Raw genomic sequence first — 26,662 nt, forward strand, 5'->3', positions numbered from 1 at the left:
TAGGATTCCTTCTTGGTGTGATAGGTTCTGAACAACTAGCAACAGTTTATTGAGTTGCTGGTACTTAGCTATGTGCCATACAGTCCTCCAAGGGCCTTTCATTTAATCTTCACAGTGTCTGTAGGAGAAGAGCATCGGAAGTAAGACACCTTGTACCAAATCACCCAGCTAGTCCGATGAAGCCAAGACAAACCCACCATACTACCATCATCTAATCTCACCGTGTCTTTTGTGTTAAGCCGCGTTTAGAGGCAAAAACAACCCTTATCTTACTGTCATCACTTAAGTGAATTTTGAACTCTCCAATCCTGTAGCAGATGAAAGAAACCGGGCTCTAAAACACACTTCGCTGATTAGTTCTTTCCCCACGGAAACACTGAGCAGAGTCCCTCCTCCCCAGGCCCGCCCCTCCGACCTTCCTTTTCCCTTTACCTCTAGCACCGCCGCGAGGAATTGCCGCCTATGAGAAAAGCCAGCTATGGGGAGGTTGCCCTCCGGGGCGCTAACCCTGCCGCACTTCTGTCCTCCCAGGGTTGCTCATTCTTTCCTGGACTCTCCAGTTACCAGGCTTAGGTGTATTTCAATTAACAAGCAGAATTATAAGGCAGAGGCCCCTGAGCAGCCACGGCAGGGTCTGGCGGACAACAGGTGTTCATTCAAGTCTATTCCGTGGGTCTCGCTGAGGGCCGACGGAGCCGCCCCGTCACATCCCCGGAGGGCGCTGGGTTCGAGTCAGCCCCTGAAAGCGAAAGCTGTATTAGCACCAACCTCCAACAGCTCTTCCAGTCAGCACGCGGTGAGGGGAGGACGCGCAGGGGTGTGCTCGGGCCCCCTGCGGTAAGTCTATGCCTGAAGAAGCGTCTAGCTCGACCAGGAAGGAAGACAAGTACGTGCGTGTTCCCCTACTGCTCTGGGGAACACCAGCTCTCGCGTTCAGCGTTCCTAAGCAGTGACGCCGCACCTTTCCCACGGACAGGTCGGGGAAGCGACAAGCCTCCAGAGTCAAGCCAGCAGCCACTCCGCGTGCCCAAACCCCACTCCCCACGACGCGCCTAAGCAGCCCCCAGAAGACGGCCTTACACCCCCCACGCACCCCAGCCTCGCGCTAATGCCCCGCGTCACGTGCCCACAGCCCGAGCGCCGCGCCCCGCCCTCCGCCTGTCACTCATGCGGCCGCCCAATGACGGCGGCGGGGCGGGCCCGGGCGGGGTGGGGCGTGGGGCGCCGTGCGCCGGAGCCTGTGGCGTCAATGCGGCCGCCGTGTCCATGGAGAGAGGGTGAAGTGGCCGAGCTTCGGCCCGAGGCACCGGGGCTCCGGGACGGCGAGGATGTCGGCTTCTTTAGTCCGGGCCACTGTCCGGGCTGTGAGCAAGAGGAAGCTGCAGCCCACCCGGGCCGCCCTCACCCTGGTGAGTGGTCGGGGCGCGCGGTCGGACGGGTGACATTGGTTCACCTCCGCCCCCGCGAGGAGGTCACGGCGGCCCGGCGCCCGGCCCGCTGTGCGGCCGCCGCGTCGCCGCCCTGCCCTCCGTGCTCTGGCTGGGGAGATAAACAAGCTCGGGCGGGGCTGCTCCGTGGGAGCCGGGCGCCCCGGGAACTACGTTTCCCAGCAGGCCGTGCGCCGCTGTCTGCGGGGCGGTGAGGGGCGCCGCGTGTGCGCGGAGCCCCGGGCCCCCGGGGAGGCCCGCTGCGAGCCGGGGCCGCGACTGTGCTCGGGTCGCGGGCCCTTAGGAGCTCGAGGAGCGGGAAGCTGGGGGAGGGAACCCGGACTTCTGCCCTCGAGGGGCGCGGGGAGGGCGGAAGCTCGCCGGGGGACGACGGGGCGAGCGCGGCGAGCGACGTGAGAGCCACCGCGTCAACAAAGCCCACCCCTCACTGAGATCAAGGCTCTAGTGCACAAAGGGTTCCTTCCTGGCGTCGGGGAGGCTTTTTGAAACACCCTCCGTCCCTCCAGCGGGCCTCGGCCGTAGTCGGCTCTCACAAAGGACAAAGAAGGATAAAAATTTCTACCCTGAGAGAGCGTTGGGCGTTTTCTGGGTGAAAGGTTGAACACCCTGGGGGAGCACCGGAGTCCATACCGCGCACGGTCGCCGCAGGGTTTACCACGCAGACGCGATCCCTGGTGCTCTGCGCAGTTTGTTTTAACAGGGAAAACTCACATACCAAAAAAATTTACGCCTTTAAAAAATGTACCATTCGGTGGCATTTAGTACATTCATAGTGTTGTGCAACCATCACCTCTGTCGTTAGAAAACATTTCACCCCAAGAAAACTCCGTATCAGTTAGACGGTCACTTGTGTTTACCGTTCCGAAAGGGTTGGATTTCATAGGAGAGCTTATGAATCAGTTCGGCCTTCTTCTCACCCCAGTCTTGGTTAAGGAGAAGCCTTTGTGCAAGCATTCCGCATCTGGAGAGTGGGAAGTCGAATTGGATCACGGATTCCATTCAAGCTAATGCTATAAAAAAGCCTGTTGTCAGAAAATCAGTTGAAACAAAATAGAAGGAAGTTGTGATCAGGTGGGAGGATTCATATTTATAATGGATAAGTGTTTTTCTGATTATTCTATATTCCTGTTTTCTGTGCCACCAACCCTGTTTTCATGTCCAGAAGATAACATCATCAGATCTGAGAATTCTCCCACTGTCTTGAAAATCACAAGAACTGAAGGGCCTGGGTCATACTTTGTGTCTTTCAGTCTGAGTCAAAAAATACTGAAAACTGAAAAGAATTCTACTACTGATAATGATAGAGCCAGAAAGAGGAGATGCTTTTTTGCCTTTTCTTTGTCCATCATTTAACATATTACCTGCTTGTTCAGAATCTGAGTCATTCCCTTCCTCCTCATCATTCATTCAGCTGACATTTAAGACCTCCTGTGTTTCAGGACAAAAAATAAATTGAGTTACCCAATTCCCACCCTCCAGGGACATAGTTGTGGGCCAGGCCATTGCCACCCCTGGAATTACCAGGGATAATAACAGCTGACATTCTCAGACCTGCGCTCTCTGCACTTGCTCCTGCTTCATGACCTGTCACCAGGCTTATTCTGCTAACAGAATTGTGTCAGTTCTTCATCTTGTCAATTCTTAGTTCACAAGGGCTCTGTGTTGCCTTTGATCAAGTGTTTGATTAACTTACCAGAGGCCATTGTGTGAACTTAGCCTGTTTAACTGTCTAGCTAACTTTAAAAGTTCCTTTCCCTGTAGTCTTAGCTGATGCCAGAGAAAATGCAAGTCCTGGTTGTTTTCCACCCATAGCCCGCATAGCAGGCTTGCAGTCATTTTAATCAGCATATGCTCCCTGCTCCCAAGACCCTGGCATGAACCTTGTAAATCCTAGCATGTTCTGTGGAGTGCAGAAGCAGGAAGGTGATCAAAGGGTTAATGAGTGAATACAGATAAAAGCTAATGAAACCAGAAATGATTCAATAAAATGGGTAGGAAGAGATCAGTGTTACCTAGATACATAAACTTGACATCAGTAATTTGACATGGTGCAAACTTGTCTAAGTCCTGTACCTACGTGGCCAGCAGAGGTCATCAAAAGGCTAGGAAAAGGAAAAGGAGTTGATGAAATGAAAACATGGTTCCATGCTGTCAGCGCCCAGGTATCTGCGTTAACTGATGTTAGTCCAGGAGAGGACTCATGGTTTGCTGGAACAGAAGGCTTACTTTGGTGACCAGCTAGCTGTGCTTAACACTTCTCTGCAACCAGAGATGGTTTCTTAGTTGAATGTTTTAAGTCTCCACCCCACCACTTCAAAGTGAGTACTTTTGGACACCTGCAGAGGAATTGACAAAAGAAATTGAATTTTTAGGAACCAGAGTAAAATATGATGAAAGCCTGAAGACTAACACTACCCTGCTAGCAGAGGCTTTTATTTCCATCATTCTACAGATCAGAGTTAGTGCAATCATAATTTAGGATTATGGACACCTGTCCATAAAGTGCAGCCAAAGTTGTAAGAGAATGATGGTACACAGCCAGCATCATTTTTCATACACAGACAGAAATTAATGCATTATGTGCAGTGAGTGCTTTAAGACTTAACTTTCTAGTGGCACCTGGTTGAGAAGGATGAGGAAACAATGTTACTTGAGCCCCAGTTAATTCATTGAAGGACAAGTACCAGAAGTGTTTTGGAGCAATGATCAAGCAGTAATTTGTATATTTAGGCAATTTACAGGGCATTCTCCAGGAAACAATTGCAGGTCGCCTAAATGTATAACGATAAGAGGATAGTTAAATAAATTAGAGTAGATCCAGTTGGTGACCGATTATGTAGTCACTGTAAATAATTTTTTTTTTTTAAGTTTGGGAGTTCTAACTCTTCATTCCTTAACTTACTGTCCCGTTATCAGTTATTTAATCTTTAATACTTAAATCACAGAATTGTAAGAATGAGATGATGCATATAAACCATTAAACACCTGGAAGGTACTCAGTAAATGGTTAATATGTTTATTAATGTGTATTATGAGAAACATAAGAAAGGCCACAAAATATACACACACAGAGATGACTAGGAAAAGACAAAAGGGAAAATATCATAATGCCACCTGTAGCTGTTAAAGAATGAGTTGAAAGATACTGTAACTTGTTCATTGGCTGCTATTTATCTGCCGTCTTTTAAACATTAAAATGCCATATTTATAATGAAATTAAAATAGGTTGTAGTTGTTGGCACATGTTTCGTATACATAATCATGGAGTTAGCTTTGGTTTTAGTTTTTTTTTCTTGAGCAGCAAAATATTAAAATTGCCTGGGGAATTACTTAAGGAAATACAGTGTTAAGGATGAGAAGTTTCTGATACCAAAACAGACTAAAGATCTTTTTTAAGGGCCTTTTGTCTTGTTCTATGATCTACCTATGAGTAGATTAAAAACGATCATTCTGTTTCATTGAGTTTCAGGAATCTTAAACTTTAATTCATTGGCCAAATTGCAGGTGAATAAGTCATTAATTATATATACATTTCTTAGAAAAGTGTAGGTGTCTTAGTCGTTTGGGGGAGTGCATGGAAACGGGAGGCTACCAGGCCTGCGGCATGTTGTTGTGAAGTTTTTGGACTGTTGGCCAGATTGAGTGTACTTACTGCAGAGTTGCCAGAGCCTGCAAAGACTGGAGAGCCCAGGAGGATACAGAAAGTATTTTTTTATAGTAGCATTTTTTTTTTCAAGTGCCACATGTTCCCTTTTTGTCCTTCTGACTTGTTCTGAAAATCAAATCCCTCACTTAGAAAGTGACAAGATCTGTATATTTCCCCTTAAGTACGTACTCTGCTGGGTTTCCATCAGTAACACTCTGCCAGTGGAGTATGCTTGGTTTTGGCCTGACAGACGAAAATTAAGAAAGACTCATTTTGGTTCCTATGATGACCATTCCCAGGCACACAGGTTACTTTTCCCTGGACAGTGTAGGGGTGTGAAGTCAACCACTTTGGGATAGGTGGACCACTCTATGAATTGTTTTTGTTTACTGTGTGTTTTCTACTAAGAGTTGGGAAAAGAAGAAAAATTATTTTGTAAAATCAATTTTGGTAATTTAATAATCATGTGGAGATAGAAACGCGTGGGGCTGTTGACAGAGTGGTGTGTACTCCCTGACTTTTGTTTTGGTCTTGTAGCAGTGAACACTCATCACCTTTGACTCCCCAGCATTACAGGGCAAGTTGTACTTGCAATAAATATTTTCCCACGATTGTGCTTTTTTTTTTTTTAAAACTTAGCGGAAATCCTTTGCTCTTTGACAGTAATTAGATTAATTTCTTCAGGGCTCAATATGGGAAATAAGACCATGAGACCAGCAGAAGCTAGTTTTTCTGACATTTGTTTAGAAGGGTAAATGAGCATTTTTTAACATTCTTCTTCAGGACTATTCCTGTAACTATTTGAGGTTGACGCTGTGATCTCAAAAGAAGAAAAAAAAAAGTAATTCTCTTCTTCATTTCCTTCTTTCTCTGGCATACTGCTCCCTATTTTCACTGTTGTCCTCCTGTTCTGGTAGAATTGTGGGGAAAGGCCTTTATAAATCACTACTGATGGTGATTTTTTTTTTAACCTTTTTTTTTTCTTTTATAGTTACATACAATAAGTATATATGTGTATACCCACTGTATATTAATAACTGAAGTCATAGTTTCACTGAACATTCATCTTTATTTAGTGTAATACATTGTTTTCTTTTCTCTTCTTGTTTGTGTTTTTAAAAAATGCTAGTGTCAGCCTTCTAAATTGGTTTCATGGCTTTTCTAAATTGGGTCCGGACTCTGCTTCCACATCTTCATCTGGCCAGCACCCCCACTGGACAGGCCCAAGAGCACACTTGGAGGCCATCCTCTTGGTCTGCTCCCGTAGCACAGGCTTGGGATTTGGCTACAGTTACTTCTAAGTTATAGGTCATAATGTCCACTCTGGGATTCCACAAACCAATAAAATGCCAATAAAAAAAACTGGAGGACCAGCACAGCATTGCCAGCTAAGCTAATAAAGTAGGAAGGACATGATCTCTTTGTTAATATGCTCTCATCATTGTAAAGTAGCAGGTTTATATTGAGCTCTTTGTGCCTGGCACTGTTGTAAATGTACTTCGTGAACTCATTTATTTAATCCTCCCAAGAATCCTGAGGAGGAGGGTCTGTTCTCCCCATTAAAGCCAAGTAACAGGCTTGGACATAGCTAGGAAGTAGGGCAGAAATGCCCTGGAACAGACTTTGTCCCTGACAACACCATGAAAAAGCAGACAGGACCCAAGATAGAAATAAAGTAGATGTGGGAAAATTGCTCTTCCCAGGAAGGGGGGCTTGGTGATCCTGACCCATATACCTAATACATCGTGGTGCTTTCCTCATTTTGAAGACAAATGGGCCAGGTAATTAAACAGCATTGCTCCTGAAAAATGCCTCCCGGCGCTTGTTTCTGTAGTTGACTAGCTTAATTCTGTTCATCCGGATATCCTGAGATATTTTAAGCCACATTTAGTAGCTGTGCGAACACGTGGTGGGACTTTTATGAGAGGCACCCTCTGGGTTGATGCTGCTGCCTTATTTCTTCTCTGCATTTTAATGGGCTTGAAATAGATTTGGGGTAAACAAACAAAACAAAACAAAAACAGTAGAGTTAATAGTAATCAAAAGGAAAACTGCCTGAAGGTTTGCTTCCCCAGCGATTCCTTGATTGATTCTTGGCTACTGAGCACCTTCTCTGTGTCAGGGATTGTCTTGTTGCCGAGCATGCAGCAGGAGCACAGAATAGAGGCTGCCCAGCAAACGTGGGTTTGTGATGTAAGTAGAACCAGAGAACTGATGACAGGGAGCCGATCTTGACTGGGGGGAACAAGATTCAAAGGATATTGCTAGAAGGTATGTTAATAAAAATAGGATGTTTTGAGTTGAGGAGAGTTCATGTGTTTATGTACAAAAGCCACAAGGTACTCAGACAAGAATGGAATATAAATTTGTCAGACAAATGTGCTAATAGACTTGAATAGTCTTAAAAGACTAAGGAACTATAAGGCTTTAAAGAAAGCAGGTTTTGTAGCTAAAAACTTAATAACTTGTTCTTTTTTCAGACACCTTCAGCAGTAAACAAGATAAAACAGCTTCTTAAAGATAAGCCCGAACACGTAAGTAAAACCAATCAGATGAATATTCAGTAAAAAAATTGAAGTTGTATTTTCACAATGAATTATCTTGTGATACACAGTATGTTTTCATTGGTTAGGGATTTTTATTTAAAAAGTAAAATACGCTTGTGGTTTTTTTTTTTTTATTTATTTATTTTTTGAAAGATTTTAATTTATTTATTTGACGGACAGAGATCACAAGTAGGGAGAGAGGCAGGCAGAGAGAGAGGAGGAAGCAGGCTCCCTCCTGAGCAGAGAGCTCGATGCGGGACTCGATCCCAGGACCCTGGGATCATGACCTGAGCCGAAGGCAGAGGCCTTAACCCCCTGAGCCACCCAGGCGTCCCCGCTTGTGATTTTTAGAGGCTCAAATAAAATATAACAGGGTATTGAGGGAAAAGGACGTCATTTTGTGACCCAAACTCTTGGCTGTCTTTCAGCCTTCTAAGGGGCCACCTCTTAAGTGTCCTTCCTGAGATGAACATCTGTGTGTCCATCTTCTTCCCTACTTAGAGAAAGCATTCCATACATGCTGTGGTTACGCTTTGCTTTTTGCCCCTAATAATATAGCTTGAAGTTCTTTCCAGAGCATTACAGAAAGACCCACCTTTTTTATCATTCTTAGGACTGGATATATTAGTGTATTTTATTGAACAGGTTCTATTTATTTAGCCAGTGCCCCATATTAAGGTCTTTGGGGTTGGTTACATCTAGTGCTGCCACCAATATCGTTCAGCAAATATTGTCTGTAGTGTGTCAGGCCCATTGTTCTAGAGGACTAAGCCTGTGAGCCTGGCTTAGTGCACCCCTGTAGGCTGTCCTCCTAGACACAAAACTGTTGAGTAAGGGGAGTGTGCATCCCCTTCACCTTCGGGCATTGTTGCCTGTGGAATACTGTAAATTACATCCAAGTACTAAACTACTAATATTTAGTAATTAGACTTTGGAGTGGTGTCTAGGTTCTGCTGTACAACCTGCATTACAGTGTAATGAAGTTCTGGCACATTCCTCCTAAGAATTACTAAATGCTAAAATGTATCCGTGTGGCAACCCCGTTAGGATAGACTGATGGAAAGAGTATATATACACGGGTGTAGCTGCATGTAGGTTTGAGGGATGGCAGTGACATGAAGAGGATGGAGCACGCACGCCTCATGGGGTGTCACTGATGAAGTCCCAGAACCTAAATCAGGTTCAGTGGGGTGAGGAGGTTCGGAGCCGACGACTAAATAAAGAATTCTTAAGACGTTGTTGGTGCAAAAGGTGATTTATTAAAGCATGGGGACAGGGCCCGTGGGCAGGCAGAGATGCGGCTGCCCCGGGTTGTTAGGAGTGGTTGGTTATATACATAGGAGTTGGGTAGGTGAGGACAAAGGGGTGTTCAGAAGGGCTATTGGGGCAAAGAATACTATCAGGATATTGAAGTCTTAGTTGCTATCAAGTAAGGACAATTGAGAGTCTCCTGGTGGAATGTTACATTCCTGCTATCAAGCATCCTTGTTAATGAGATTTAGGTTTAGAAGAAATTTAACTTTATTTACTTTTCCTTCTACCTCCGCCTCCTTCGGTTTTTTATGGAGGGGAGGGTGACATTAGGGCTTGAGGAACTGAGTTCTGTGTCTTTGGAAATTGGGCTATTGATAAGGTAACTTCTTTGTTGTAATCTCAAGGACATTTGCAAACCAAGGGAGACTCATGTCTTGCAGGATTGTGATCTCAGCAAGTTAACTATTTATCATTTTATGGCAGTCAGGGGTGCCTGAGGAATGCTACACATATGGAGGGGAGCGGATGAGGGGGCGGGTGCAAGGCGCCAGCTTTTGCTTTGTCCTCAGCCAGCCTCCTGCTCCCTCATCATCACTGCTGGCGCGAGCAGTCCCTTTTCCAAACTCCAGGTACCTAAAGCTGTATTTTCTGTCTTCTGTAAGTGTCTGTATTCATTCCTAGTCGTTGGACCTCCTGCTTTGCTTGAGTCTTCCTGTTTATAATGATAAAAGCTAAGTCAAGTTAATACTCAGGACATGTGCTCCAGAATTCCAGCTAGATGGTTTCTTATTGGTCACGCTGAATGTGTGAATCGCCCCGCACGTTCTCTTCTCTCTCTCTGGGAGTGAATAAGACCACAGTTCTCTCTCCTTGTTAAGGACAGAAGAGACTTCAGTCGGACTGCTTCATTTAGAACTCCCAGGCAGCTTAGCATTCTAGCTCCCGCTCTCACCAAGTGTCTTCCTGCTCCGTGATTACTTTCCTGAAGCAAATACACATTGCTGCTTTTAAGAGAATCAGGATCTGCTTGGCGAAATCCTACTTTTCATGATAATACTTTTACTGTATACTTCAAAAAAGCAGATAGGATCCAAGATTAGATGTTCGGTAGATATTGTTAGGAAATCACATTAAGATAGACATTAGATTAAGGCTGATATTTTTAAAGTGCAGTTTGGTCCCATTTTAACTTCTTAACATCTCTGCGGGCTGCAGTCTTTTGATTTCTGGTACTTGAGAATGTTTGCATAGTTCTGCATTAGAATTAAGGCCCTGTGTAAAGGCAGGATGGTTTCCAGGGGATGGCCTAGGGACCTCACTGAACCTAAACATAGGGAAGCTTCCTGAGAACATCTCTTGAAATGAGGAATTGAGAATTTGTTAGGTATAGGCTCCTGGGTGGCTCGGTTCCTTCGGCTCAGGTCATGATGCCAGCTCCTGGCATAGAGCCCTGCATCGGCCTCTCTGCTCAGCAGGCAGCCTGCTTTCCCCTCTCTCTCTCTGCCTGCCTTTCTGCCTACTTGTGATCTCTGTCTGTCAAATAAACAAACAAAATCTTTATTTTAATTTTTTTTAAATTTTTTTATTAGGTAGTCATTTGTGCCATCAGGTACTTTTCTTTTTCCTTTAAAAAAAGGGATTATTCATGTTTAGAATTAAAATTCTTCCTTTAAGGGGCACCTGGCGGGCTCAGTTGGTAGAGCAGGTAACTCTTGATCAGGGGGTTGTGAATTCAGGCCTCACATTGGGCAGAACTTACTTTAAAAAACAGAAGCCAAAAAAAAACCCTCTTCCTTTAAAAATGTTATTCCCAGCCTAATCTGCCAAAAGCAAGGGTTAAGTAGTTAACATGCATTGGTATAGTGGACTGCCAAGGCATTATATGCAGATGATAATTGGGACAGTTAATCACATGGAAGGATGATGCCTTAAGTGGCAAAAACAAATCAGAGAACTAAGACTTATTCCGGTTCTAGTGAAGCCTGTGTTTAGATTATATGTATCTATGACAAGGACTGGAACTAAAAAGGGAAAAAAAATGTTTTCTGTAGAGCGGTAGTGACTGGTTTGGGGTTTTTGCATTTAGTTGTTTTTATTTTAGGATCCCCACTAGTATTGCAGTGCTGTTTGTTAAATAGCTACATTTTTTAAATGCTTGTTTCCCTTTCCACTTATACTTCTTGGTGGGACATTTCATAGCCAGAAATCTAATATCTCTTTAAGCTTATGAAGAAACAAATGTCAAATAGCCAGGGTGTTTATGAATGTTTAATATGCACTACTTTAAAACTAAGTGTATATTTACACTGCTTTTTCAGGTAGGTCTGAAAGTTGGTGTCCGAACCAGGGGTTGTAATGGCCTTTCTTATACTCTAGAATATACAAAGACAAAAGGAGATTCTGATGAAGAAGTTGTTCAAGATGGTGAGTTCCAAGCATACATAGTGCTTGCTGTGAGGTAGGGTGGTTTGATGGACTTTCATGTATCAGATGATTGATACACGGCAGCTGAGTGAGAATGGTACCGGATTGTCCCCCATTTTGCTGATTAAGAGACTGAGACATGGGGAGGTAAAATAGCTTGTCTGAGGGTCACTGAGGCTAGTTCAGTGGCCTGGGGAAAAGTTGAACCTACTCAGGTTGGCTCCAGAGGGTATGCTCTTATCATTTGTTTTATTTCAATTAGAAAAGATAATCATTGCAGAAAGATGTTAAATGCTGAAACTTCAGACAGAACCATCCATCTTTTGGGAAGCAGCAATTTGACGTCTATACCAAATAAGTAATGTCATCTCGTGCTTTTGAAGAATCTGTGTTTTAATTTTTATTAAAAATGCCAGTGCTCTAATTCTCTCTTGCCCCCTGGCCCTACCCAATAATCTGATAAAACCTATTTAGAACAAAATAATGTCACGGCCTCAGGGGAACTTCAAAGAGCACTAGCATGGGTATTTCAGTGGTAGCTCTGGGTATTTCAGTGGTAGCTCTGCGTCAGAGCTGTGCTATTACCTAGCTAATTCATCTCATTAAAGTGAAGTTACTGACCAATGATGACATTTTTGTTGTTGTTGTTGTTTTTATCAAGTTGTTTTAAAGTGAAGTTACTGACCAATGATGACATTTTGTGTTGTTTTTTAGATCTCTACATAAAATACCTTAAATATTAAATTTTTAAATTTTAAATATTAAATCTTTCTGAAGATGATTTCTAATAACTATATACAGTTTATATTTGAGTAATTACTCAGTTTCTTATAAGGAAGAAAGCTTTCTTACACCAGTAATATTTATGAAGATACCAGCCTCTACCAGCGTAATTCCAGGGAGTTACGTTACTGCCAGTTTTCCGGCCCATGAGCAGAAGAAGAAAATGGCCACGTTGCACTGGTGGGCCTCATGACACCAGCCCCATGTATCACAGTCCTGTGTATGTGTGTCTGCTTTCCAGTGTGTCATGTGTACAGATGTCCGTGCAGGCTTTTACACATTTATTGACTCTGTTTTTACAAAGTCTCAGAATATACGCCTTTCCTTCATGTTGCAAATTGGAAAAATGGGTGAAATACAGTGAAAAGCAAATTCTAGTTTTGCGTGGAACTGTCATGGAGTATGCTTCTCTGCACCTGTCAGGCCTAATACTGTGTTTAACTTAGATCATTGGGTGGAAAAGGGACAGACAGGAAACTGAGCACTAAAGCTCTTAAAGGAAATAATGAGATAGATTCAGAAGCTTCCTGTTAGACTTTTGTCAGTGGTTAACTATTTTAAAAGTTCACTTGTGCTTTGAACCAGCAGGTTCCATAGACCTGCAGGCTTTATGTGACATGTGTTTTCTTCTCCCCAAGGAGTCAGAGTGTTCATCGAAAAGAAAGCACAGCTAACACTTTTAGGAACAGAAATGGACTATGTTGAAGATAAATTATCCAGTGAGTTTGTTTTCAATAACCCAAACATCAAAGGAACGTGTGGCTGTGGAGAAAGCTTTAATATTTGACTACTCTGGCTGTAAGCTCCAAGAACACTCATGGAAGTCCTAGGGCTTACTGAAGAAATCATGTGACTGTCACGTGCTTAAAGTTTATAATGTATGACTGCCTTACACGGAAAATAAAATGATGCATTTTGAAAGTGAAGCCAGTGTGTTAGATTCCAGAAGAAGCGATACTTGTATTCTTCTTAGAGGCAGAAAACGAGAAGCCATTCCTCTCTTTGGGTCATTTTCCTGATTTGTAAAGAAAAAAAAATCCTACCCTGCACTTAATTGTCTTGCATCCTTTCTATTAGAACCAGCTTCATGAACGCTGTCTACCTGGGAGGATTTCAGGAAATGTATTTTTAATACGTGTGCACGCCATAGCTCGCTGTTGAGAGTGGCGTGAACGTGCATTTCCGACCAGATCGATGGCTCGTAAAATTTGGAGGCAGAAGATCCTGAGAGCGGGCGTGACGTGGAACTGCACTGGTTTTCTCCCCAAACTTGACACAGCATTTCTACATTTGTATCCAAAATGTCTTTGTCAGATGCCTCATTTGCTTTACTCTTTAGCAACACCAGCCAGTAGATGAAAGTATCGAACAGAGATTTCCTTGAACTGCAGTGCAGAACAGTTCTGAGAGATGGCATCAAAAGGTAAGAAAGACTTCACCCACTGTTTTTAATCCATTTCTTTTGCCACCCAAAACATCCCCTCAAAGGTTGAATCTCAGGCTGGTGTCTTATAAGCCATCCAGCACACCCCCTCGATTCTGTACCTGGGGAAGCAGCCCCCAGTTCCAGCACACCCCCTCGATTCCGTTCCTGGGGAAGCAGCCCCCAGTTCGTCCACCCTCACTCCGGGGGCTGTGTAGCCGCAGAGCTGGGACGACTCTCTCCTCCCGCCCGTGTAGGGGACAGTAGCTCTGCAGTCAGTGAAGATCAGTGTGTGGTCTGGCTTCTTCATCTGATTGGCATTTTGATAAGGTTTCTTTGTAATTTGTTGAAGCTCATACTTTGGTTATTTTATTTTGAGTGAGAAGAATCTTATTTTAAAACCCACTTATGTGAATTACCATCTTGTTTCCTTAGAACTTTGAAACAGTGGTTTATGCTAGCAGAGAAGACATTTGTAGCAACCCCGAAATATCCTTTTAAATATAGTCATCAGTTTGAAGCAGCACATGAGGGTCTTTTCTTAAAATTTCCAATACATGTACACTTTCTGGATCTCAAGTTCAATGACTGAAATTCTTAACCTAACATTTCGTCACCAACTTTCCTTTGAAGGCATTCTTTTTGCCATTTAGTTACTGGGTTTCCTGGGTTTGACATATTAAGTGTTCTATGAGAAGACACATACGCTTTTTTTTGAAAGCTGACTTTGTATTGAAGTCGCCGTCCTCTTTATGTCCGTCGTGTTTACTGAAGTACCTGGCACAGAGTACACCACCGCTCCGAGCAGTAGCTGTATGTACGTGCTCCTGAGTCCACGTTGTTAATGATTGTCAGCCCACTTATTATCTGTGCAATACTGTACGTATGTAGAGATTGAATTGTCAATAAAAAAAGAACATGGCCTCTTTGTGATCATAAAATTGCCTTTTCTTTATAATGAAGAAGGGTTTGGGAATAGTAGCTCTTCCAGCGACTAATGAATAATGGCTGTTTTCTCTAACCAGTGTCGTCACCAGCAGGCATTTTCTGTGCCAGATTCTGTTGCATCATCATCTTGCTGCTGTGTTCTCCATGCAGCCCTTTGACAGAGCCATTTGGGATTTTTCTTGGCCCCAGACACGCCAGCATTCCCTTTCTTCTGCAGCCTGTCTTCTCCCTGTTTTGCTTCCTCCGTCCTCTCACACAGATTCCTTCTCATGTTCTCGTGTCATAATCTCTCCCTGGAATGCTCTTTCCAGATCTGTCTTCCAGGCTTTATGTTCACCTTGGGCATGTTCATAAGCACCTGCTCTCCGCCTGCTCTGAGGTTTCACAGATGACTGGAGCTACTCCTCAACCCCAAGAGATCTTAGGGTTGGCAAATGAGACACCAATGAAGAGAACGCTCTAAGTGTTGCAGTAGGTAAAATGTATTGCCTGCTTGCTCCATGCCAGGAGCTGTTTGAATGCAACCTTCACAGTAAGCCAGTGAGGTACGTCTGACTCCTGTCATTTCATAGATGAGAAATCGAAGCATGACGTGAACAAAATAGTGGACCTAAGTAACACGGTCAGCGGCCAGGTCAGAGTGACCGCCCACTTCATCAGGCACCAGCCTGTGCTCCTAGCAGTCGGGCCATGCTGCATGTTCTAGCACCCAGATGGCTGCGCTTTCTAAGAAGTTGTCTTCGAAGTCGTGACACTTAGGCCAAGTTTTAAAAACCCTGAGAGATTAGGGGAAGAGGGAAGAGAACAGACAAAACTAAAAAGGATTGAAAGCATGTAGGAAGCTAAGTTCTCCAAAGAATATGAAGCAGAAGGGCAACAGGACAGAGAACATTGGGGCTTTTACTTTCTGCACAGGCAGGGAACCACTCAGTCATTACAAGGGGGCCATGAAAGCATCTGCATTCAGAAGTGTCTGGCTAGCTGGCTGCCTGTGGAGCATGGAGAAAGCTTGCCAGCGAGGAAGACAGAAGGAGGTACTGCAGAAGCCCGAGTGGGGCCTGAGGGGGAGACCGGTGAGAGGCTTCGGACGTGCCGTCGGCAAGACTCCATTGACCAGACCAAGCTCAGCAGGGCTGTGGTGTTGTGGCCCTTGGCTAATCACACTAGCAACACTTTAATGGGGATTTCTGTTGTTTTAGTCTTGCACAGTATCAAAAGGTTTTTGAATACGGAGCTTAATCATTTCTTCGGTGTTCATTTAACACCAGTCATGTTGTTATTATTTTTGACAAAAAGACTGCAACAGCCACATCCTTTTCTTACCCATTTCAGCCAAGCTCCTCTTCAGACCATGGGTGGACCCTCTGAGAGGTCACTTCATAGTGCCCCCGTGTGACATGGAGGACATCAGCTGCTGTGGTGGGAGCGTCACGCAGAGACAGGACCGATGGTTTTTTTAGTTAGAAGAGCAAACTAGAAGCCCACTCCAGTGGCTGAACTATCCCAGGAAGGATTTCAGGAGGCAGAGGCTATAGCACTCTTCTGCTACCTGCTGTCTCTCTGTCCTCTGCCCCATGAGAATGATCTTCTCTTTGGCAAAGAGGAAGAGGTGGGTGGCGTTTGGAAAAATCCCTACTAGATCAGACGTCCGTAAGATTTCCAGTACTTCCTAGGTTTCATTCATCAGGAAATACCTCTAAAAAACAGCCTTTCTTGTCGTGTTTTGATGTCTGAGACCAGGAAATGCAAAAAGTCTGTGATGTTAAGCCGCCTGGTCATTTTCATGCCGTCAGCGGTGAGGCCTGTGGAACCTGCAGAGCTCTTTACAGGCGTCCAGTTTGTGCCTCAGTGCACACGTGCTGTGGGCCGCCAGATCACATCACCTCAAGGGTGAACACATGTAACCAGCCTGATGTGGGGGCTCAGTTCAGCGGTTCATGAGATGCCGGCTTGCAAACCTGTAGGTCTGGGGAGAGATACACCTGGATTTAAATCACCTTAAAAGGCTACAAAACGACAGAGCCCATAATTACACATGGGTTAGGTGATTTCTCTGAGCCTGTTGCCCCTTCTGTGGAACAGTCTCAGGATTTGGGGGAATTTGATGAGCTAATTACACATAAACAGCATGCACGTTAGAGTTAAAAAGAGTTTGTAGTTTTAGTCCTTTACACCTTTGGTTTTTAGTCAAAGCCAGAGTTTAGGGAAAGGAATATTTCCATTCAATTAGGAAGTTACTGCGCCATATTAAAATCTGGGGGAGATTTCCTTATTTCTCTACGTGACCACAAATATAATCATATAGAGAAATGTTTTTCTCTTTGTAGCTAATTAGCCGTTAAGAGAATTCCCATGTCCGGGGGCCTGAGAGGCTCAGTCAGTTAAGCATCTGCCTTCAGCTCAGGTCGGGATCCCAGGATCCTGGGACTGAGCCCCATGTCTGGCTCCCTGCTCGGCAGGAAGCGGGCTTCTCACTCTGCCTCTGCAGCTCCCTCTGCTTGTGCATGCTCTCCCACCCCCTTAAATAAAATCTTAGAAATGAAAGAAAAGCCCATGTAGAGAGATATGTCTTAACCAAGTAGCTGAACCCCCTCCTTGGGCTAGAGGATTGGGGATCCACCTACCCTGTCCCTTTGTGATGCGGAGCCGTCTTGGGGGGTGAGCCACAGTGGGATATGCGACAGCGACTGCCTCCCTTGCTCTTCACCAAAACCTTCGGTAAAGGCTAGGGTTCTCATGAATGAAGAACATAATCTTCCCCCCAGCAAGGGCTCTGTACCAGTGATAGCGCCCCAACATAAAATTTCCCTAGGTCTTTGATAACCCTAGTGGATTGCATCATAGGTTTAATTCCATGAACAGGTAATTCCCACCTGTTTACTGTCAAGTACACGTTTAGAGGTGCCTTACTGGCTCAGTCAGAAGAGCATGCAGCGCTTGATCTCAAGGTCTTGAGTTTGAGCCCCACACTGGCCGTAGGGATTACTAAAATAACTTTACGTGTTTATTGTTCTCCATAGATTCCACGTCTTCAAGCAATCCTCAAACTTCAGAGTATGAATGAATCTGAGGATCTTGTTAATAGTGCAGACCTGATCCCAAAGGTCTAGGGGACCCTGGGGTTCTGCATGTTGAGCCAAGGTCCAAGTAAAGCCCATGCTCATGCTTTGCAGACCACATTTGAGTAGGAAGGTTTTTAACTATCTCCAGAGAGTACCTGCTTGTATTAAGTGATAATTCGCACTTGTGTGTGTTTTTACCGACTGCCCCACTACGGTGTTCAGGGCTTCTGATCGGCCCAAGATGTGGCTATGTTGCCACCCTTGAGATGATGGGACCGCTCAGACTGCTTACCTGCCAATTTTAACTGTAAGCACTGTCTGATACCTTTCAATATTGTGAAATACTTAATGTCTCAAGGATGTCCAGCCCCATTTCCACTTAGCTTCCTTGGTGGCTGGGTGCCCAGCTCAGTCCCCACTGTATTACCCAGCACAACCAGGCGACCTGGACAGCCCATAAGTCGTTTTGACCCTAATATTCTGGAACCAGAATCTTCTCAGATAGACCCAGTTTGACATCTCAGGGAGGGGAATCTTGCACAGCCCTTCTCTGAGCAGCCACAGAAAGTGGCACAGGGCCTTGCCTTTCCTCAGGAAATGTGTTTTGTGGTAAACTGCACAGAAGAGAATTTACCATTTAAGCCAGTTTAGACGGTGCAGTTCAGTGGCCATAAGTACCTTCACAACCGTCACCATCCGTCTATAGAACTTTCTCATCTTCCCAAACTGAAACTCCATACCCATTAAACACTAACTGTTTGTTCCGACCCGCCGCCAGTCTCCTGTCTCTGGACTTGTCCAGTCTAGGCACCTCAGCCCCGCAGTCACACAGCATGTGTCTCGTGTGTCTGGTCAAGGCATACAGTTTTAATCTTCATCAGCAGGAGGCATGGCCTACATAGTTACTACCGCTGCGCTTTAACCCATGCTGGTGGAGTCTGACTGGCCACTGACGATGTGTCTGCTGATAGTTGTTAATGAACAATTGAGGGCAGTTTAAGAAAAACATCAGGAGAAAAAGCATCAAAAGACTGCACTCAACAGACCCAGACAAAATTCCTTCTGAGGACTTGGGAGAAACAGGTAAAACGAAGTTAAATATATAGCGTAACCCTCACTTTTGTCAGGGAACAAAGCCCAGCGACATAATTTGGTGCTACAACAGATCTTTTCTCCCTCCGTTTCCTCCCAGCGCAGCCCCAGTCCACTTGTAGCCAGACCTTGTGGGCAGAGGTAGAAAGCCGTCTGTCTCCGGTAACTGCCTCGATTTCTCTTCTGCATCTTTCCATATCTATAGAAGGGAAAACTTGACAATTCAGTTACTTAATTTACTACTTTTTCAGTTAACTTACTACTTAATCAGCCACTTTTTAAGATGTCCAGCCTCCACATTCCACCCATTACCCTCCTACAGGAAGATAGTCCCATGACCCTTCGTGTCATGCAGCTGATTATGTGACCTTGAGGAGGTCCATATGTCACAATGCATATTTACCAACACTAAGCATTAGGATTGCCAGATCCAGGCCAGCCCAAGGGGTATCAGATGAATGAGACCCAGCCCTGCTCCCAGACATGCCGGTTCCTGAACAAGATGGCCACATAAACAATTAAAAGCAAGTGGTAAGTGCCACCCGTAAGGGCATAATGAGAGAAGAGAGAACGGGGATTTCAGCCAGCGTGGGCGTGGCTAGGAGAGAAGGGGTGAGGTGGGACATGCGGAGAGACTGGAGAGGCTGGTGCTGAGGGATGAGGTGGTGGCTGGCTTCACCTGCCAATCAGGGTTGGGAAAAGGGCCTCCTTCCAGCAGGTCAGCGGGAAGCTGGTCCCAGCTGGCCGTGACTGAACTCACCAGCCCCCCTCTTCCCTTGGGGCCATCACTTAGCAGCCTTGCCCTCTTCCTGCCTTTCTTCCCCACCCACCGTGTTCCCACTGACTCTGAGCCCTGACCTGGCTCTCCTCTCCCTCTGCCTGTCCTCACACCCAGCCCTGGGAGTGTACGGCCCTGGTAGATGCAACAGTTTGAAAGAGGAGGCGATCAGAAGATAGTAGAGCGCTCCCTCTCCCGGCTCCCCTTGGGCCAAACTGCATGGTGGAAATAAATGAGCTCATCAAACTGGCTTCCATCCAAAGCTGCCAGGTGTTACCTCCTCCCCCTGCCCAAGCAGGCCTGTCAGCCCAGCCAGTGTCACTGAGCAGGTATCATTCCCTGGGGACCACTCACAGAGCTCAGAGGACAGTCAGCATCGGTCCATGGCAATCCCTTGGATGGAATCATATGGTTCCAATGCATCTCACCACTTCCTACTCCAACTGCGATCCACCTAGGGTCTTGTCTTCCTTCTCCCCTTCCATACATGCTACCTTACGTTTCAGGCGCTAGGGGCGCCCGTAAACACACTGCAGTGGTGTGGACAGCAGACAAAGCTAAGGCCGATCACCCAGGCAGTGCCTCCAGACTGGCCTTGGAACCTGCTCAGTACCTTAGCCCGTTCCCTGGAGAAGAGGTGAGAAGTAAGCCCCACTTCAGCTGCGCAGCTGTCTTTGGTATCAAAGGAAGTGAAGTGGAAATGGTGTGGAGGTGGTTGGGCACGGTTGGCATTGCCCAGGGAAACCCCAAGGACATCTGTTCCTTCTGTAGGATGCTGAGCACAACAGTGCACCCTCTTCTCTGGTTTCTGTCTTTGGGAGTCCGGATCCTCCTCTTTGGGGTTCTATCCTATAGGTCAAGTGCTGCTGCCTCCACCAAGCAAACCAGAATCAAGCAGAAATCTTCCCTGGAGCCTACACCAGGTACTGATTCCCATTTTTTTAAAATTGTCCTCTCCTGAGGCCCCCGAGCTGCCCCCACGTCCCCTGTACTGAGAGTCTGTGACACAGCAAAAGGCTGACATCGCCACAAGATGTTCATTACCACTTTCTTTGTCCCTGGCTTGGGGAAGCTGGGGGCTGGCTCATTCGGAGAGGGCTCCGAGGAATGCCACTGTCCCCACGCAGATCTGTCTTGTCTGGTTTGGGCTTGCTTTTTGTGCATTTAGGCTGGCTTTCTCCGTGGGACCACGCGGCCCCCCTGCTTCATCAGCAGGTATTCATGGAGCCCTTGTGTTGGGCTGTCCACAGCGATGTCCCCCCACCCACCCAGAGGCGACCCCGCAGGAGGAGGAGAGGTAGGAGGAGGAGGAAGAGCACAGTGGCAGCAGCTGGTGGCGGCAGCAGCGGTGATAAAGCCACTAGCACTTGGGAGAACAGGTCCTGGGAGCCAGGCCGCCTTCCAGGCCCTCTGCAGGACTCAGCGCGCTGAAAACTCACGCAGCTCCTGGGAGCTGACACCGCCCATTTCACATGTGGGCGTCCTGGGTCCTGCGCTCAAGCCTAGCAAAACGGACCTTGATTCTCTCAGCCACTGTGCTCAGCTGAGGAAGATAAAGCCAGTACAACCATAAACAAGACGGAGAACAATAGATGCCATTGAGGAGACTCAGGGACAGTGCCGAGGAGGCTCAGAGAAGCAGGGGAGGACTCCGTGAGGGAAGAGAGGTGGGCTGCCACTGTGAAGAGAAGGGCACGGGGGCTTCGCCCAGGCGGAGCAGATAACCAGGCACGGACACTCAGAAGTAGAGCTGCCCGATAGGGAAGCGTTGGGGACACTCATGGCTTCTGGCTGGGCTGAGAAGCCCTGAGCACTAGGCGAATGCACTTGCACACCGTGGGCCACTGAGGCTTTTGAGCGAGAGCAAGTCTGGATCGGAATTCTTTTAGGAAGGGTTGACCCAGAGTGGCTTATAAAAAATAAGACATTGGAGCACAGGATTTCTCGGGCACTGAAACTGTTCCGTGAGGTGTAACAGTGGATACGTTTGTCCACACCCACAAATGTACAACACGAAGTCAACCCCAAGGTAAACTAAGGACTTAATAATGTTGATCTGGGGCACCTGGGTGGCTCAGTGGGTTAAGCCGCTGTCTTCGGCTCAGGTCATGATCTCAGGGTCCTGGGATCGAGTCCTGCATCGGGCTCTCTGCTCAGCAGGGAGCCTGCTTCCTCCTCTCTCTCTCTCTGCCTGCCTCTATGCCTACTTGTGATCTCTCTCTGTCAAATAAATAAATAAAATCTTTAAAAAAATAATAATAATGTTGATCTGGCTTGGTCAGTCAGGCTTCGAACTTGATTTCAGCTCAGGTCATGACCTCAGGGTTATGAGATGAGACCCCGCATCGCGCTCCACGCTCAGCAAGGAATCTGCTAGAGATTCTCTCCCTCTCCTATCTCCCCCTGCTTGTGCTCACTCTCTCAAATAAGTAAATATTTGAAAAATAATACTGGTCCATCAGTTCTCATAAATGCATCACACTAATACAAGATGTTAGTAGGGGAAGCTGTGTTTATGATGGGGGGGAGGTGAATACTTTTCAAACAATTTTCTGTAAACCCGAAATTGCTCTTTAAAAAAACAAAGAATTATTCAGAAGTCTTTTTTTTTTTTTAAGATTTTATTTATTTACGAAGTGGGGGTGGTAGGAGAAGCACAGGGAGAGGGACAAGCAGACTCTGTGCTGAAGGCCAAGCCTGATGTGGGGCTTGACCTCATAATGCTGAGATCATGACCTGAGCCGAAACCCACTGAGCCGCCCAGATGCCCCTCAGAAGTGTTATACTAGTTTCAGATGACAACACAATGATGCAATAGAAAAGATATCTTTTTTAGCAAAATAATCAGATTGCATTACTAAGAAACTCAGTTTTTAGAAAATTGCATTTTGAAAGCAGTCATTTCAAAGGAAGGATTGAGAGTTTCATTCATTTTCCTTGCCAAAATTTATTTTTTTTTAAAAGACTTTATTTATTTATTTGACAGAGAGAGAGATCACAAGTAGGCAGAGAGACAGAGAGAGATGAGGAGAAGCAGGCTCCCTGCTGAGCAGAGAGCCCGATGCAGGACTCGATCCCAAGCCCCTGGGATCATGACCTGAGCCGAAGGCAGAGGCTTAACCCATTGAGCTACCCAGGCGCCCTTCCTTGCCAAAATTTAAATAATAAAGTCATTTTTTTAAGTTGACTTAAGTAGTCTTTACACCCAATGTGGGGCTTGAACTCACAACCCTGAGATCAGGAGTCACACGCTCTTCCAACTGAGCCAGCCAACGGCCCCAGTAAAGGTCATTTTTAATAGTTGGCTGTGTACAGCCATAAAATCCACATATTAGGAAGCACTCTGGTCTTTGCGTCTGGTATCTGCCCAAGACTGATAGGCTCTCTTGGCACAGGGGCCGCAGTGGGATGGTGCCTGCCACCTTCCACAGTGTACTCCCGGAGCCATCGTCCTCACCATACTCCCCTGCCACATGTTGGTAAACAAGGCTACTCTACTGCTCTGCTCTTGGCCAGGGCCACAGACTTTTTCTGTCTCTGAGGTGCTGAACATGATGGAGCCAGAGTTCCAGTTCTGTGTAGTCATGGTCAGTAATAGCATGCTGTATTCCGTAATCACTTGTGTTATATGCATTTCCTCTGACAAGCCCAGCAGAAGGCCTGTGATAACTGAGTCCCTGCTCTGTGCCAGCCACCATGCTGTGCAAGACTCGCATGGGCAGTCAGATCCCAAAGCTGAGGAATCCAGGGAAATCCACCAGGAAAGCCCAGTGGACATTTTGGTGAGAAAATCATGCGAGAGTTAGTAAAGTCCAGATGGATCCTTGGGTCCCTGTGGCCTTTCACCTGCTTCCCAAGTGGTCCTCTTCTCACTTAGACCAGCATTTCCAAAGTGTGGAACCCCGTAATCTCTCCGGTGGGCCACAGGCATCTGGAGTTTTCAGAGGAAAATGCAATGACACAGTAGTAGGCACATGTGTATCTTGAATTGGAGATGTGAGATTGTAGTGACTTCCCAAAAACCCTATTTTGTGCTCCATGACAATTCCATATTTAAATGTTGAACATTTTCTGTAAGGACAGTGTTAATCAGATTATCTTAAGTAACATTCATTTGACAAGATTCATCCTGGTTAATGTATTTTTCACACCATTGGCTGGCATCAAATTTGCAATCTTATTTTTTTAAGATTTTATTTATTTATTAGAGAGAGAGAGAACACAAGCAGGGGAAGTGGGAGAGGGAGAAGCAGGCTGCCCACAGAGCAGGGAGCCCAATGCGGGGCTTATCCCAAGACCAGAGATCATGACCTGAGCTGAAGGCAGGTGATTAACCGACTAAGCCACCCAGGTGCCCCTCAAATTTGCAATCTTTATTATTGCTATTGGGTTATATTTTATTCCATTTCACTTTTTTTAAAAAAAGGGATTAGTGGCTCAGAAGTGTTCTCTGAAGCATAAAATAGTGATGGAAACAGTATTTTATATCCTTGAGATCAGAAAAATCTTTCAAATATCCCAGGAAACTGTGAGTCCAGATTGATTTAGAATGTCAGGATTTATTGGGTCAAGCGAATCTGCAGGTGTGATTTTACACAAAGCCGTTGAACATTAAAACTTAATAAAAGATACATCTGGTCATGAGTTTGAGCCCCACAGTGGGTGTAGAGCTTACTTAGAAACTTAATAGGAGATGCCACAATGAAAATCTGGAAACTGAATTTAATTAGATTGGAGCTTCTGCTTGCCCGGGTCTTCCCCAGTAAAGTCACAAAACCTGGTCAGAGGGTACCAGCAAAGCTTTTGAGTTCTTCAACAGTAAAAGATAGTGACGATAAGGCACTTTTTCAGAAGAAGTACAAAAAATTGCTTTCCAGGACAAAATGATTCATTGCGGAACACAGAGTAAAGACAAAAATGGCCAACCTGTTATTCAAAAGCTTTACTTACTTAAGCAGATAGGTACATGTTACCATTCCGTTATAAACCAATCCACAAAGTTACTCACATACATTGTGTTCCATGAGAAACAAAATGAGCTGGTGGTCATACAGTTTCATTAAAGATCTTATTTTATAGAGATTTTTTTTTAAGATTTTTATTTATTTATTTGACAGACAGAGATCACAAGAAGGCAGAGAGGCAGGCAGAGAAAGAGGGAGAAGCAGGCTCCCTGAGAAGCAGAGAGCCCGATGCGGGGCTCGATCCCAGGACCTGGGATCATGACCTGAGCCGAAGGCAGAGGCTTAACCCACTGAGCCACCCACATGCCCCTTTTATAGAGATTTTTAAAATTAATTTATTTGAGAGAGAGAGAGAGGATGTATGTGTATGAGAGTGAGGGCAGGGGCCAAAGGAAAGGGAGAAAAAATCTCAAGCAGACTCAGCTGCGCACGGAGCCTGACGCAGGGCTGGATCTCAAGACCCTGAAATCATGACCTGGGCCAATACCAAAAATCAGATGCTTAAGCAACTAAGCTACTCAGGCACCACTTTAGAGATTTTTTAAAATTTCATTTTGTCAGTTTATTTATTTAGGTAATCTCCATACCCAGCATGGGGCTCGAACTCACAAACAACCTCAAGAGCTGACTGCTGACTGAACCAGCCAGATGCCCCGTTGGAGATCTTACTGCACAACGATTAATAATCTACTCTACCACAAAAGCATTTCCGGTTGCAGACGTGAGCTGGTCTACAGCTCTTGTTGTACGTGCTGTAAGTAGACACAAGGCAGGAAGCCACAGTGGTGCTTTGTTCTGTGTCACTGAACCTGCAGTGAAAAGCCATGGGATGGGTGGGTATAGACGGAAATCGATGCCCAGGTGTCCTACCGAGCAGCCATGGAGGGAGCCGTGGAAGAGGGCTATTGCTCCAGAAACGAAGGACCCGTCCCTGCCCGCCCACACACCGTCTCACTCCCAAGGAGCTACTTCTTGAATGTGATGCTGTTTGGACAGATACTGTGGACACAGCACACAAGTTGTGGTCACCACATGTCCATCCTGCCCCGTAAAGAAATGGGGATAGCGGGAGACCATTGATGTATGTGAAGATGATGGACTGAAATCACCAGGGGTACCTGGTAGTGCAGTCGGTAAAGTGTCTGCCTTCAACTCGTGATCCCAGGGTCCTGGGATTGAGCCCCATGACAGGCTCCCTGCTCAGCGGGGAGCCTGCTTCTCCCTCTCCCTCTGCCCCACTTGTGTGTTCTCTCTCACACTCATGCTCTCTCTCAAATAAATAAAATCTAAAAACAAAAAAAGGGAAAAGAAAAGAAACCACATAAGTTCAAACCTCAACTTTAGAATAAAATTGCAACACAAGGATTTCTGTTAAAAAGACAACATACAAAGGTAAGATCTGGAGAGGTGTTAATTTCAGGAACATTTTGGAAGTTGGAAGGTAGATGGATGAGAGGTTACTAAAGGCTTGGCAAATGGGAGGAAACTGAGAACCAGCTGGCCCCCTTATGCCCTCGAATGCTCAAAAGGCTCCACTGCAGAAGATACCAGCTCTTTCCAGAACTAAGAGCGATGGGAGCGGTGGGGGAGAGGGTGGTTATTGAGCACGGTATGAGAAGGTGGACCCCCAGAAGCCGTCCGCCACTTTAGGCCTCTGCCTGTAACCCAGAGAATTTCTCTAGGGAGAGGTTAACACAGGGTCTGCAGACTGGGAGAGCCAGGCCCAGTAGAGGGTGTTCATATCCTACCGGAAAACAACCAACAGTGACCCAAACAAAACAAGGGATTCTGCGAATGTGTGTATAGTAGGTGCCTGATACAGGGGCCTCTAGCCCTATGCCTGCTCTGCTTTTCCCCTGTCACCATGAGATACTTAATACCCTCCAGACCAGGAGATGGGGAAGCTTACCAGCCCAGGAAAGGCCTAAAGATGCTCACATTCCAGGATCCTCCCCAAAAATGGTCCACCCAAAGCCTAAAGCCCCATCAGTGTGTGTAGCGTTTCCTGCTAGCTTTTTAGTGCCCCATTCATATTTGTGAGCAACAAGCACAGCTCAGCAGACATGTGAGGACTGCCCGTACAGATATGAAGCGGTGCCTTACCCTTTCCGGCCTTCTGCTCTGCTCTGGCCCACCCCATATCCCAGCTGATGCCCCAGCAGGGGTGGACCCTGTGCGACCCAGGACGCAGTCACAGCGGTGTCTCTGACTCCCTCGAAAGAGACCCTCGAAACTCAGATAAGCAGAGGTCAGACGAGGCCCTGGGCGTGCGTGGAGCTGTTTTCTACTGGAGC

At 45.9% G+C, this 26,662-nt stretch overlaps 2 protein-coding genes across 8 annotated transcripts in view; both read left to right on the forward strand.

Annotated features, from left to right (window-relative positions):
* The first annotated feature begins 1,194 nt into the window (after positions 1-1,194).
* On the forward strand, positions 1,195-13,027 carry ISCA1 (iron-sulfur cluster assembly 1). Of its 4 annotated transcripts, none has more exons than XM_059142760.1 (5): positions 1,195-1,409; positions 7,575-7,628; positions 11,271-11,318; positions 12,154-12,281; positions 12,740-12,839. In XM_059142760.1, the coding sequence occupies exons 1-5, from the start codon at positions 1,329-1,331 to the stop codon at positions 12,804-12,806; spliced, it is 378 nt and encodes a 125-aa protein (XP_058998743.1). In that variant the 5' UTR covers positions 1,195-1,328; the 3' UTR covers positions 12,807-12,839. The 4 variants fall into 4 exon arrangements, with proteins under 4 accessions (XP_058998743.1, XP_058998741.1, XP_058998744.1 ...); XM_059142758.1 differs by having other exon boundaries at positions 1,198-1,409; positions 11,213-11,318; positions 12,158-12,281; XM_059142761.1 differs by having other exon boundaries at positions 1,199-1,409; positions 11,213-11,318.
* Positions 13,028-14,599: 1,572 nt separating this feature from the next.
* Positions 14,600-26,662, forward strand: part of C12H9orf153 (chromosome 12 C9orf153 homolog) — a 33,694-nt gene continuing 21,631 nt past the window's right edge. For 2 of the 4 annotated variants that reach the window (XM_059142755.1, XM_059142754.1), the window contains exon 1: positions 14,600-20,327. In XM_059142755.1, coding sequence (XP_058998738.1) covers positions 19,892-20,327 — 436 coding nt within the window. In that variant the 5' untranslated portion in view covers positions 14,600-19,891. The remainder of the gene's footprint in view (positions 20,328-26,662) is intronic. The other 2 variants (XM_059142756.1, XM_059142757.1) reach the window with 2 other exon arrangements.

This window comes from Mustela lutreola, chromosome 12 (genome assembly GCF_030435805.1).
Source record: "Mustela lutreola isolate mMusLut2 chromosome 12, mMusLut2.pri, whole genome shotgun sequence".
Classification (NCBI taxonomy): Eukaryota; Metazoa; Chordata; class Mammalia; order Carnivora; family Mustelidae; genus Mustela; species Mustela lutreola.

What these genes read in the sequence shown, in the direction of transcription:
- ISCA1 (XM_059142758.1), top strand. Translation starts at nt 1,329, where the DNA reads ATGTCGGCTTCTTTAGTCCGGGCCACTGTCCGGGCTGTGAGCAAGAGG. An exon ending in TTAAAGATAAGCCCGAACAC is followed by an intron (nt 7,629 to 11,212) that starts GTAAGTAAAACC and finishes CTGCTTTTTCAG; the next exon opens with GTAGGTCTGAAAGTTGGTGT. An exon ending in TGAAGAAGTTGTTCAAGATG is followed by an intron (nt 11,319 to 12,157) that starts GTGAGTTCCAAG and finishes CTTATAAGGAAG; the next exon opens with AAAGCTTTCTTACACCAGTA.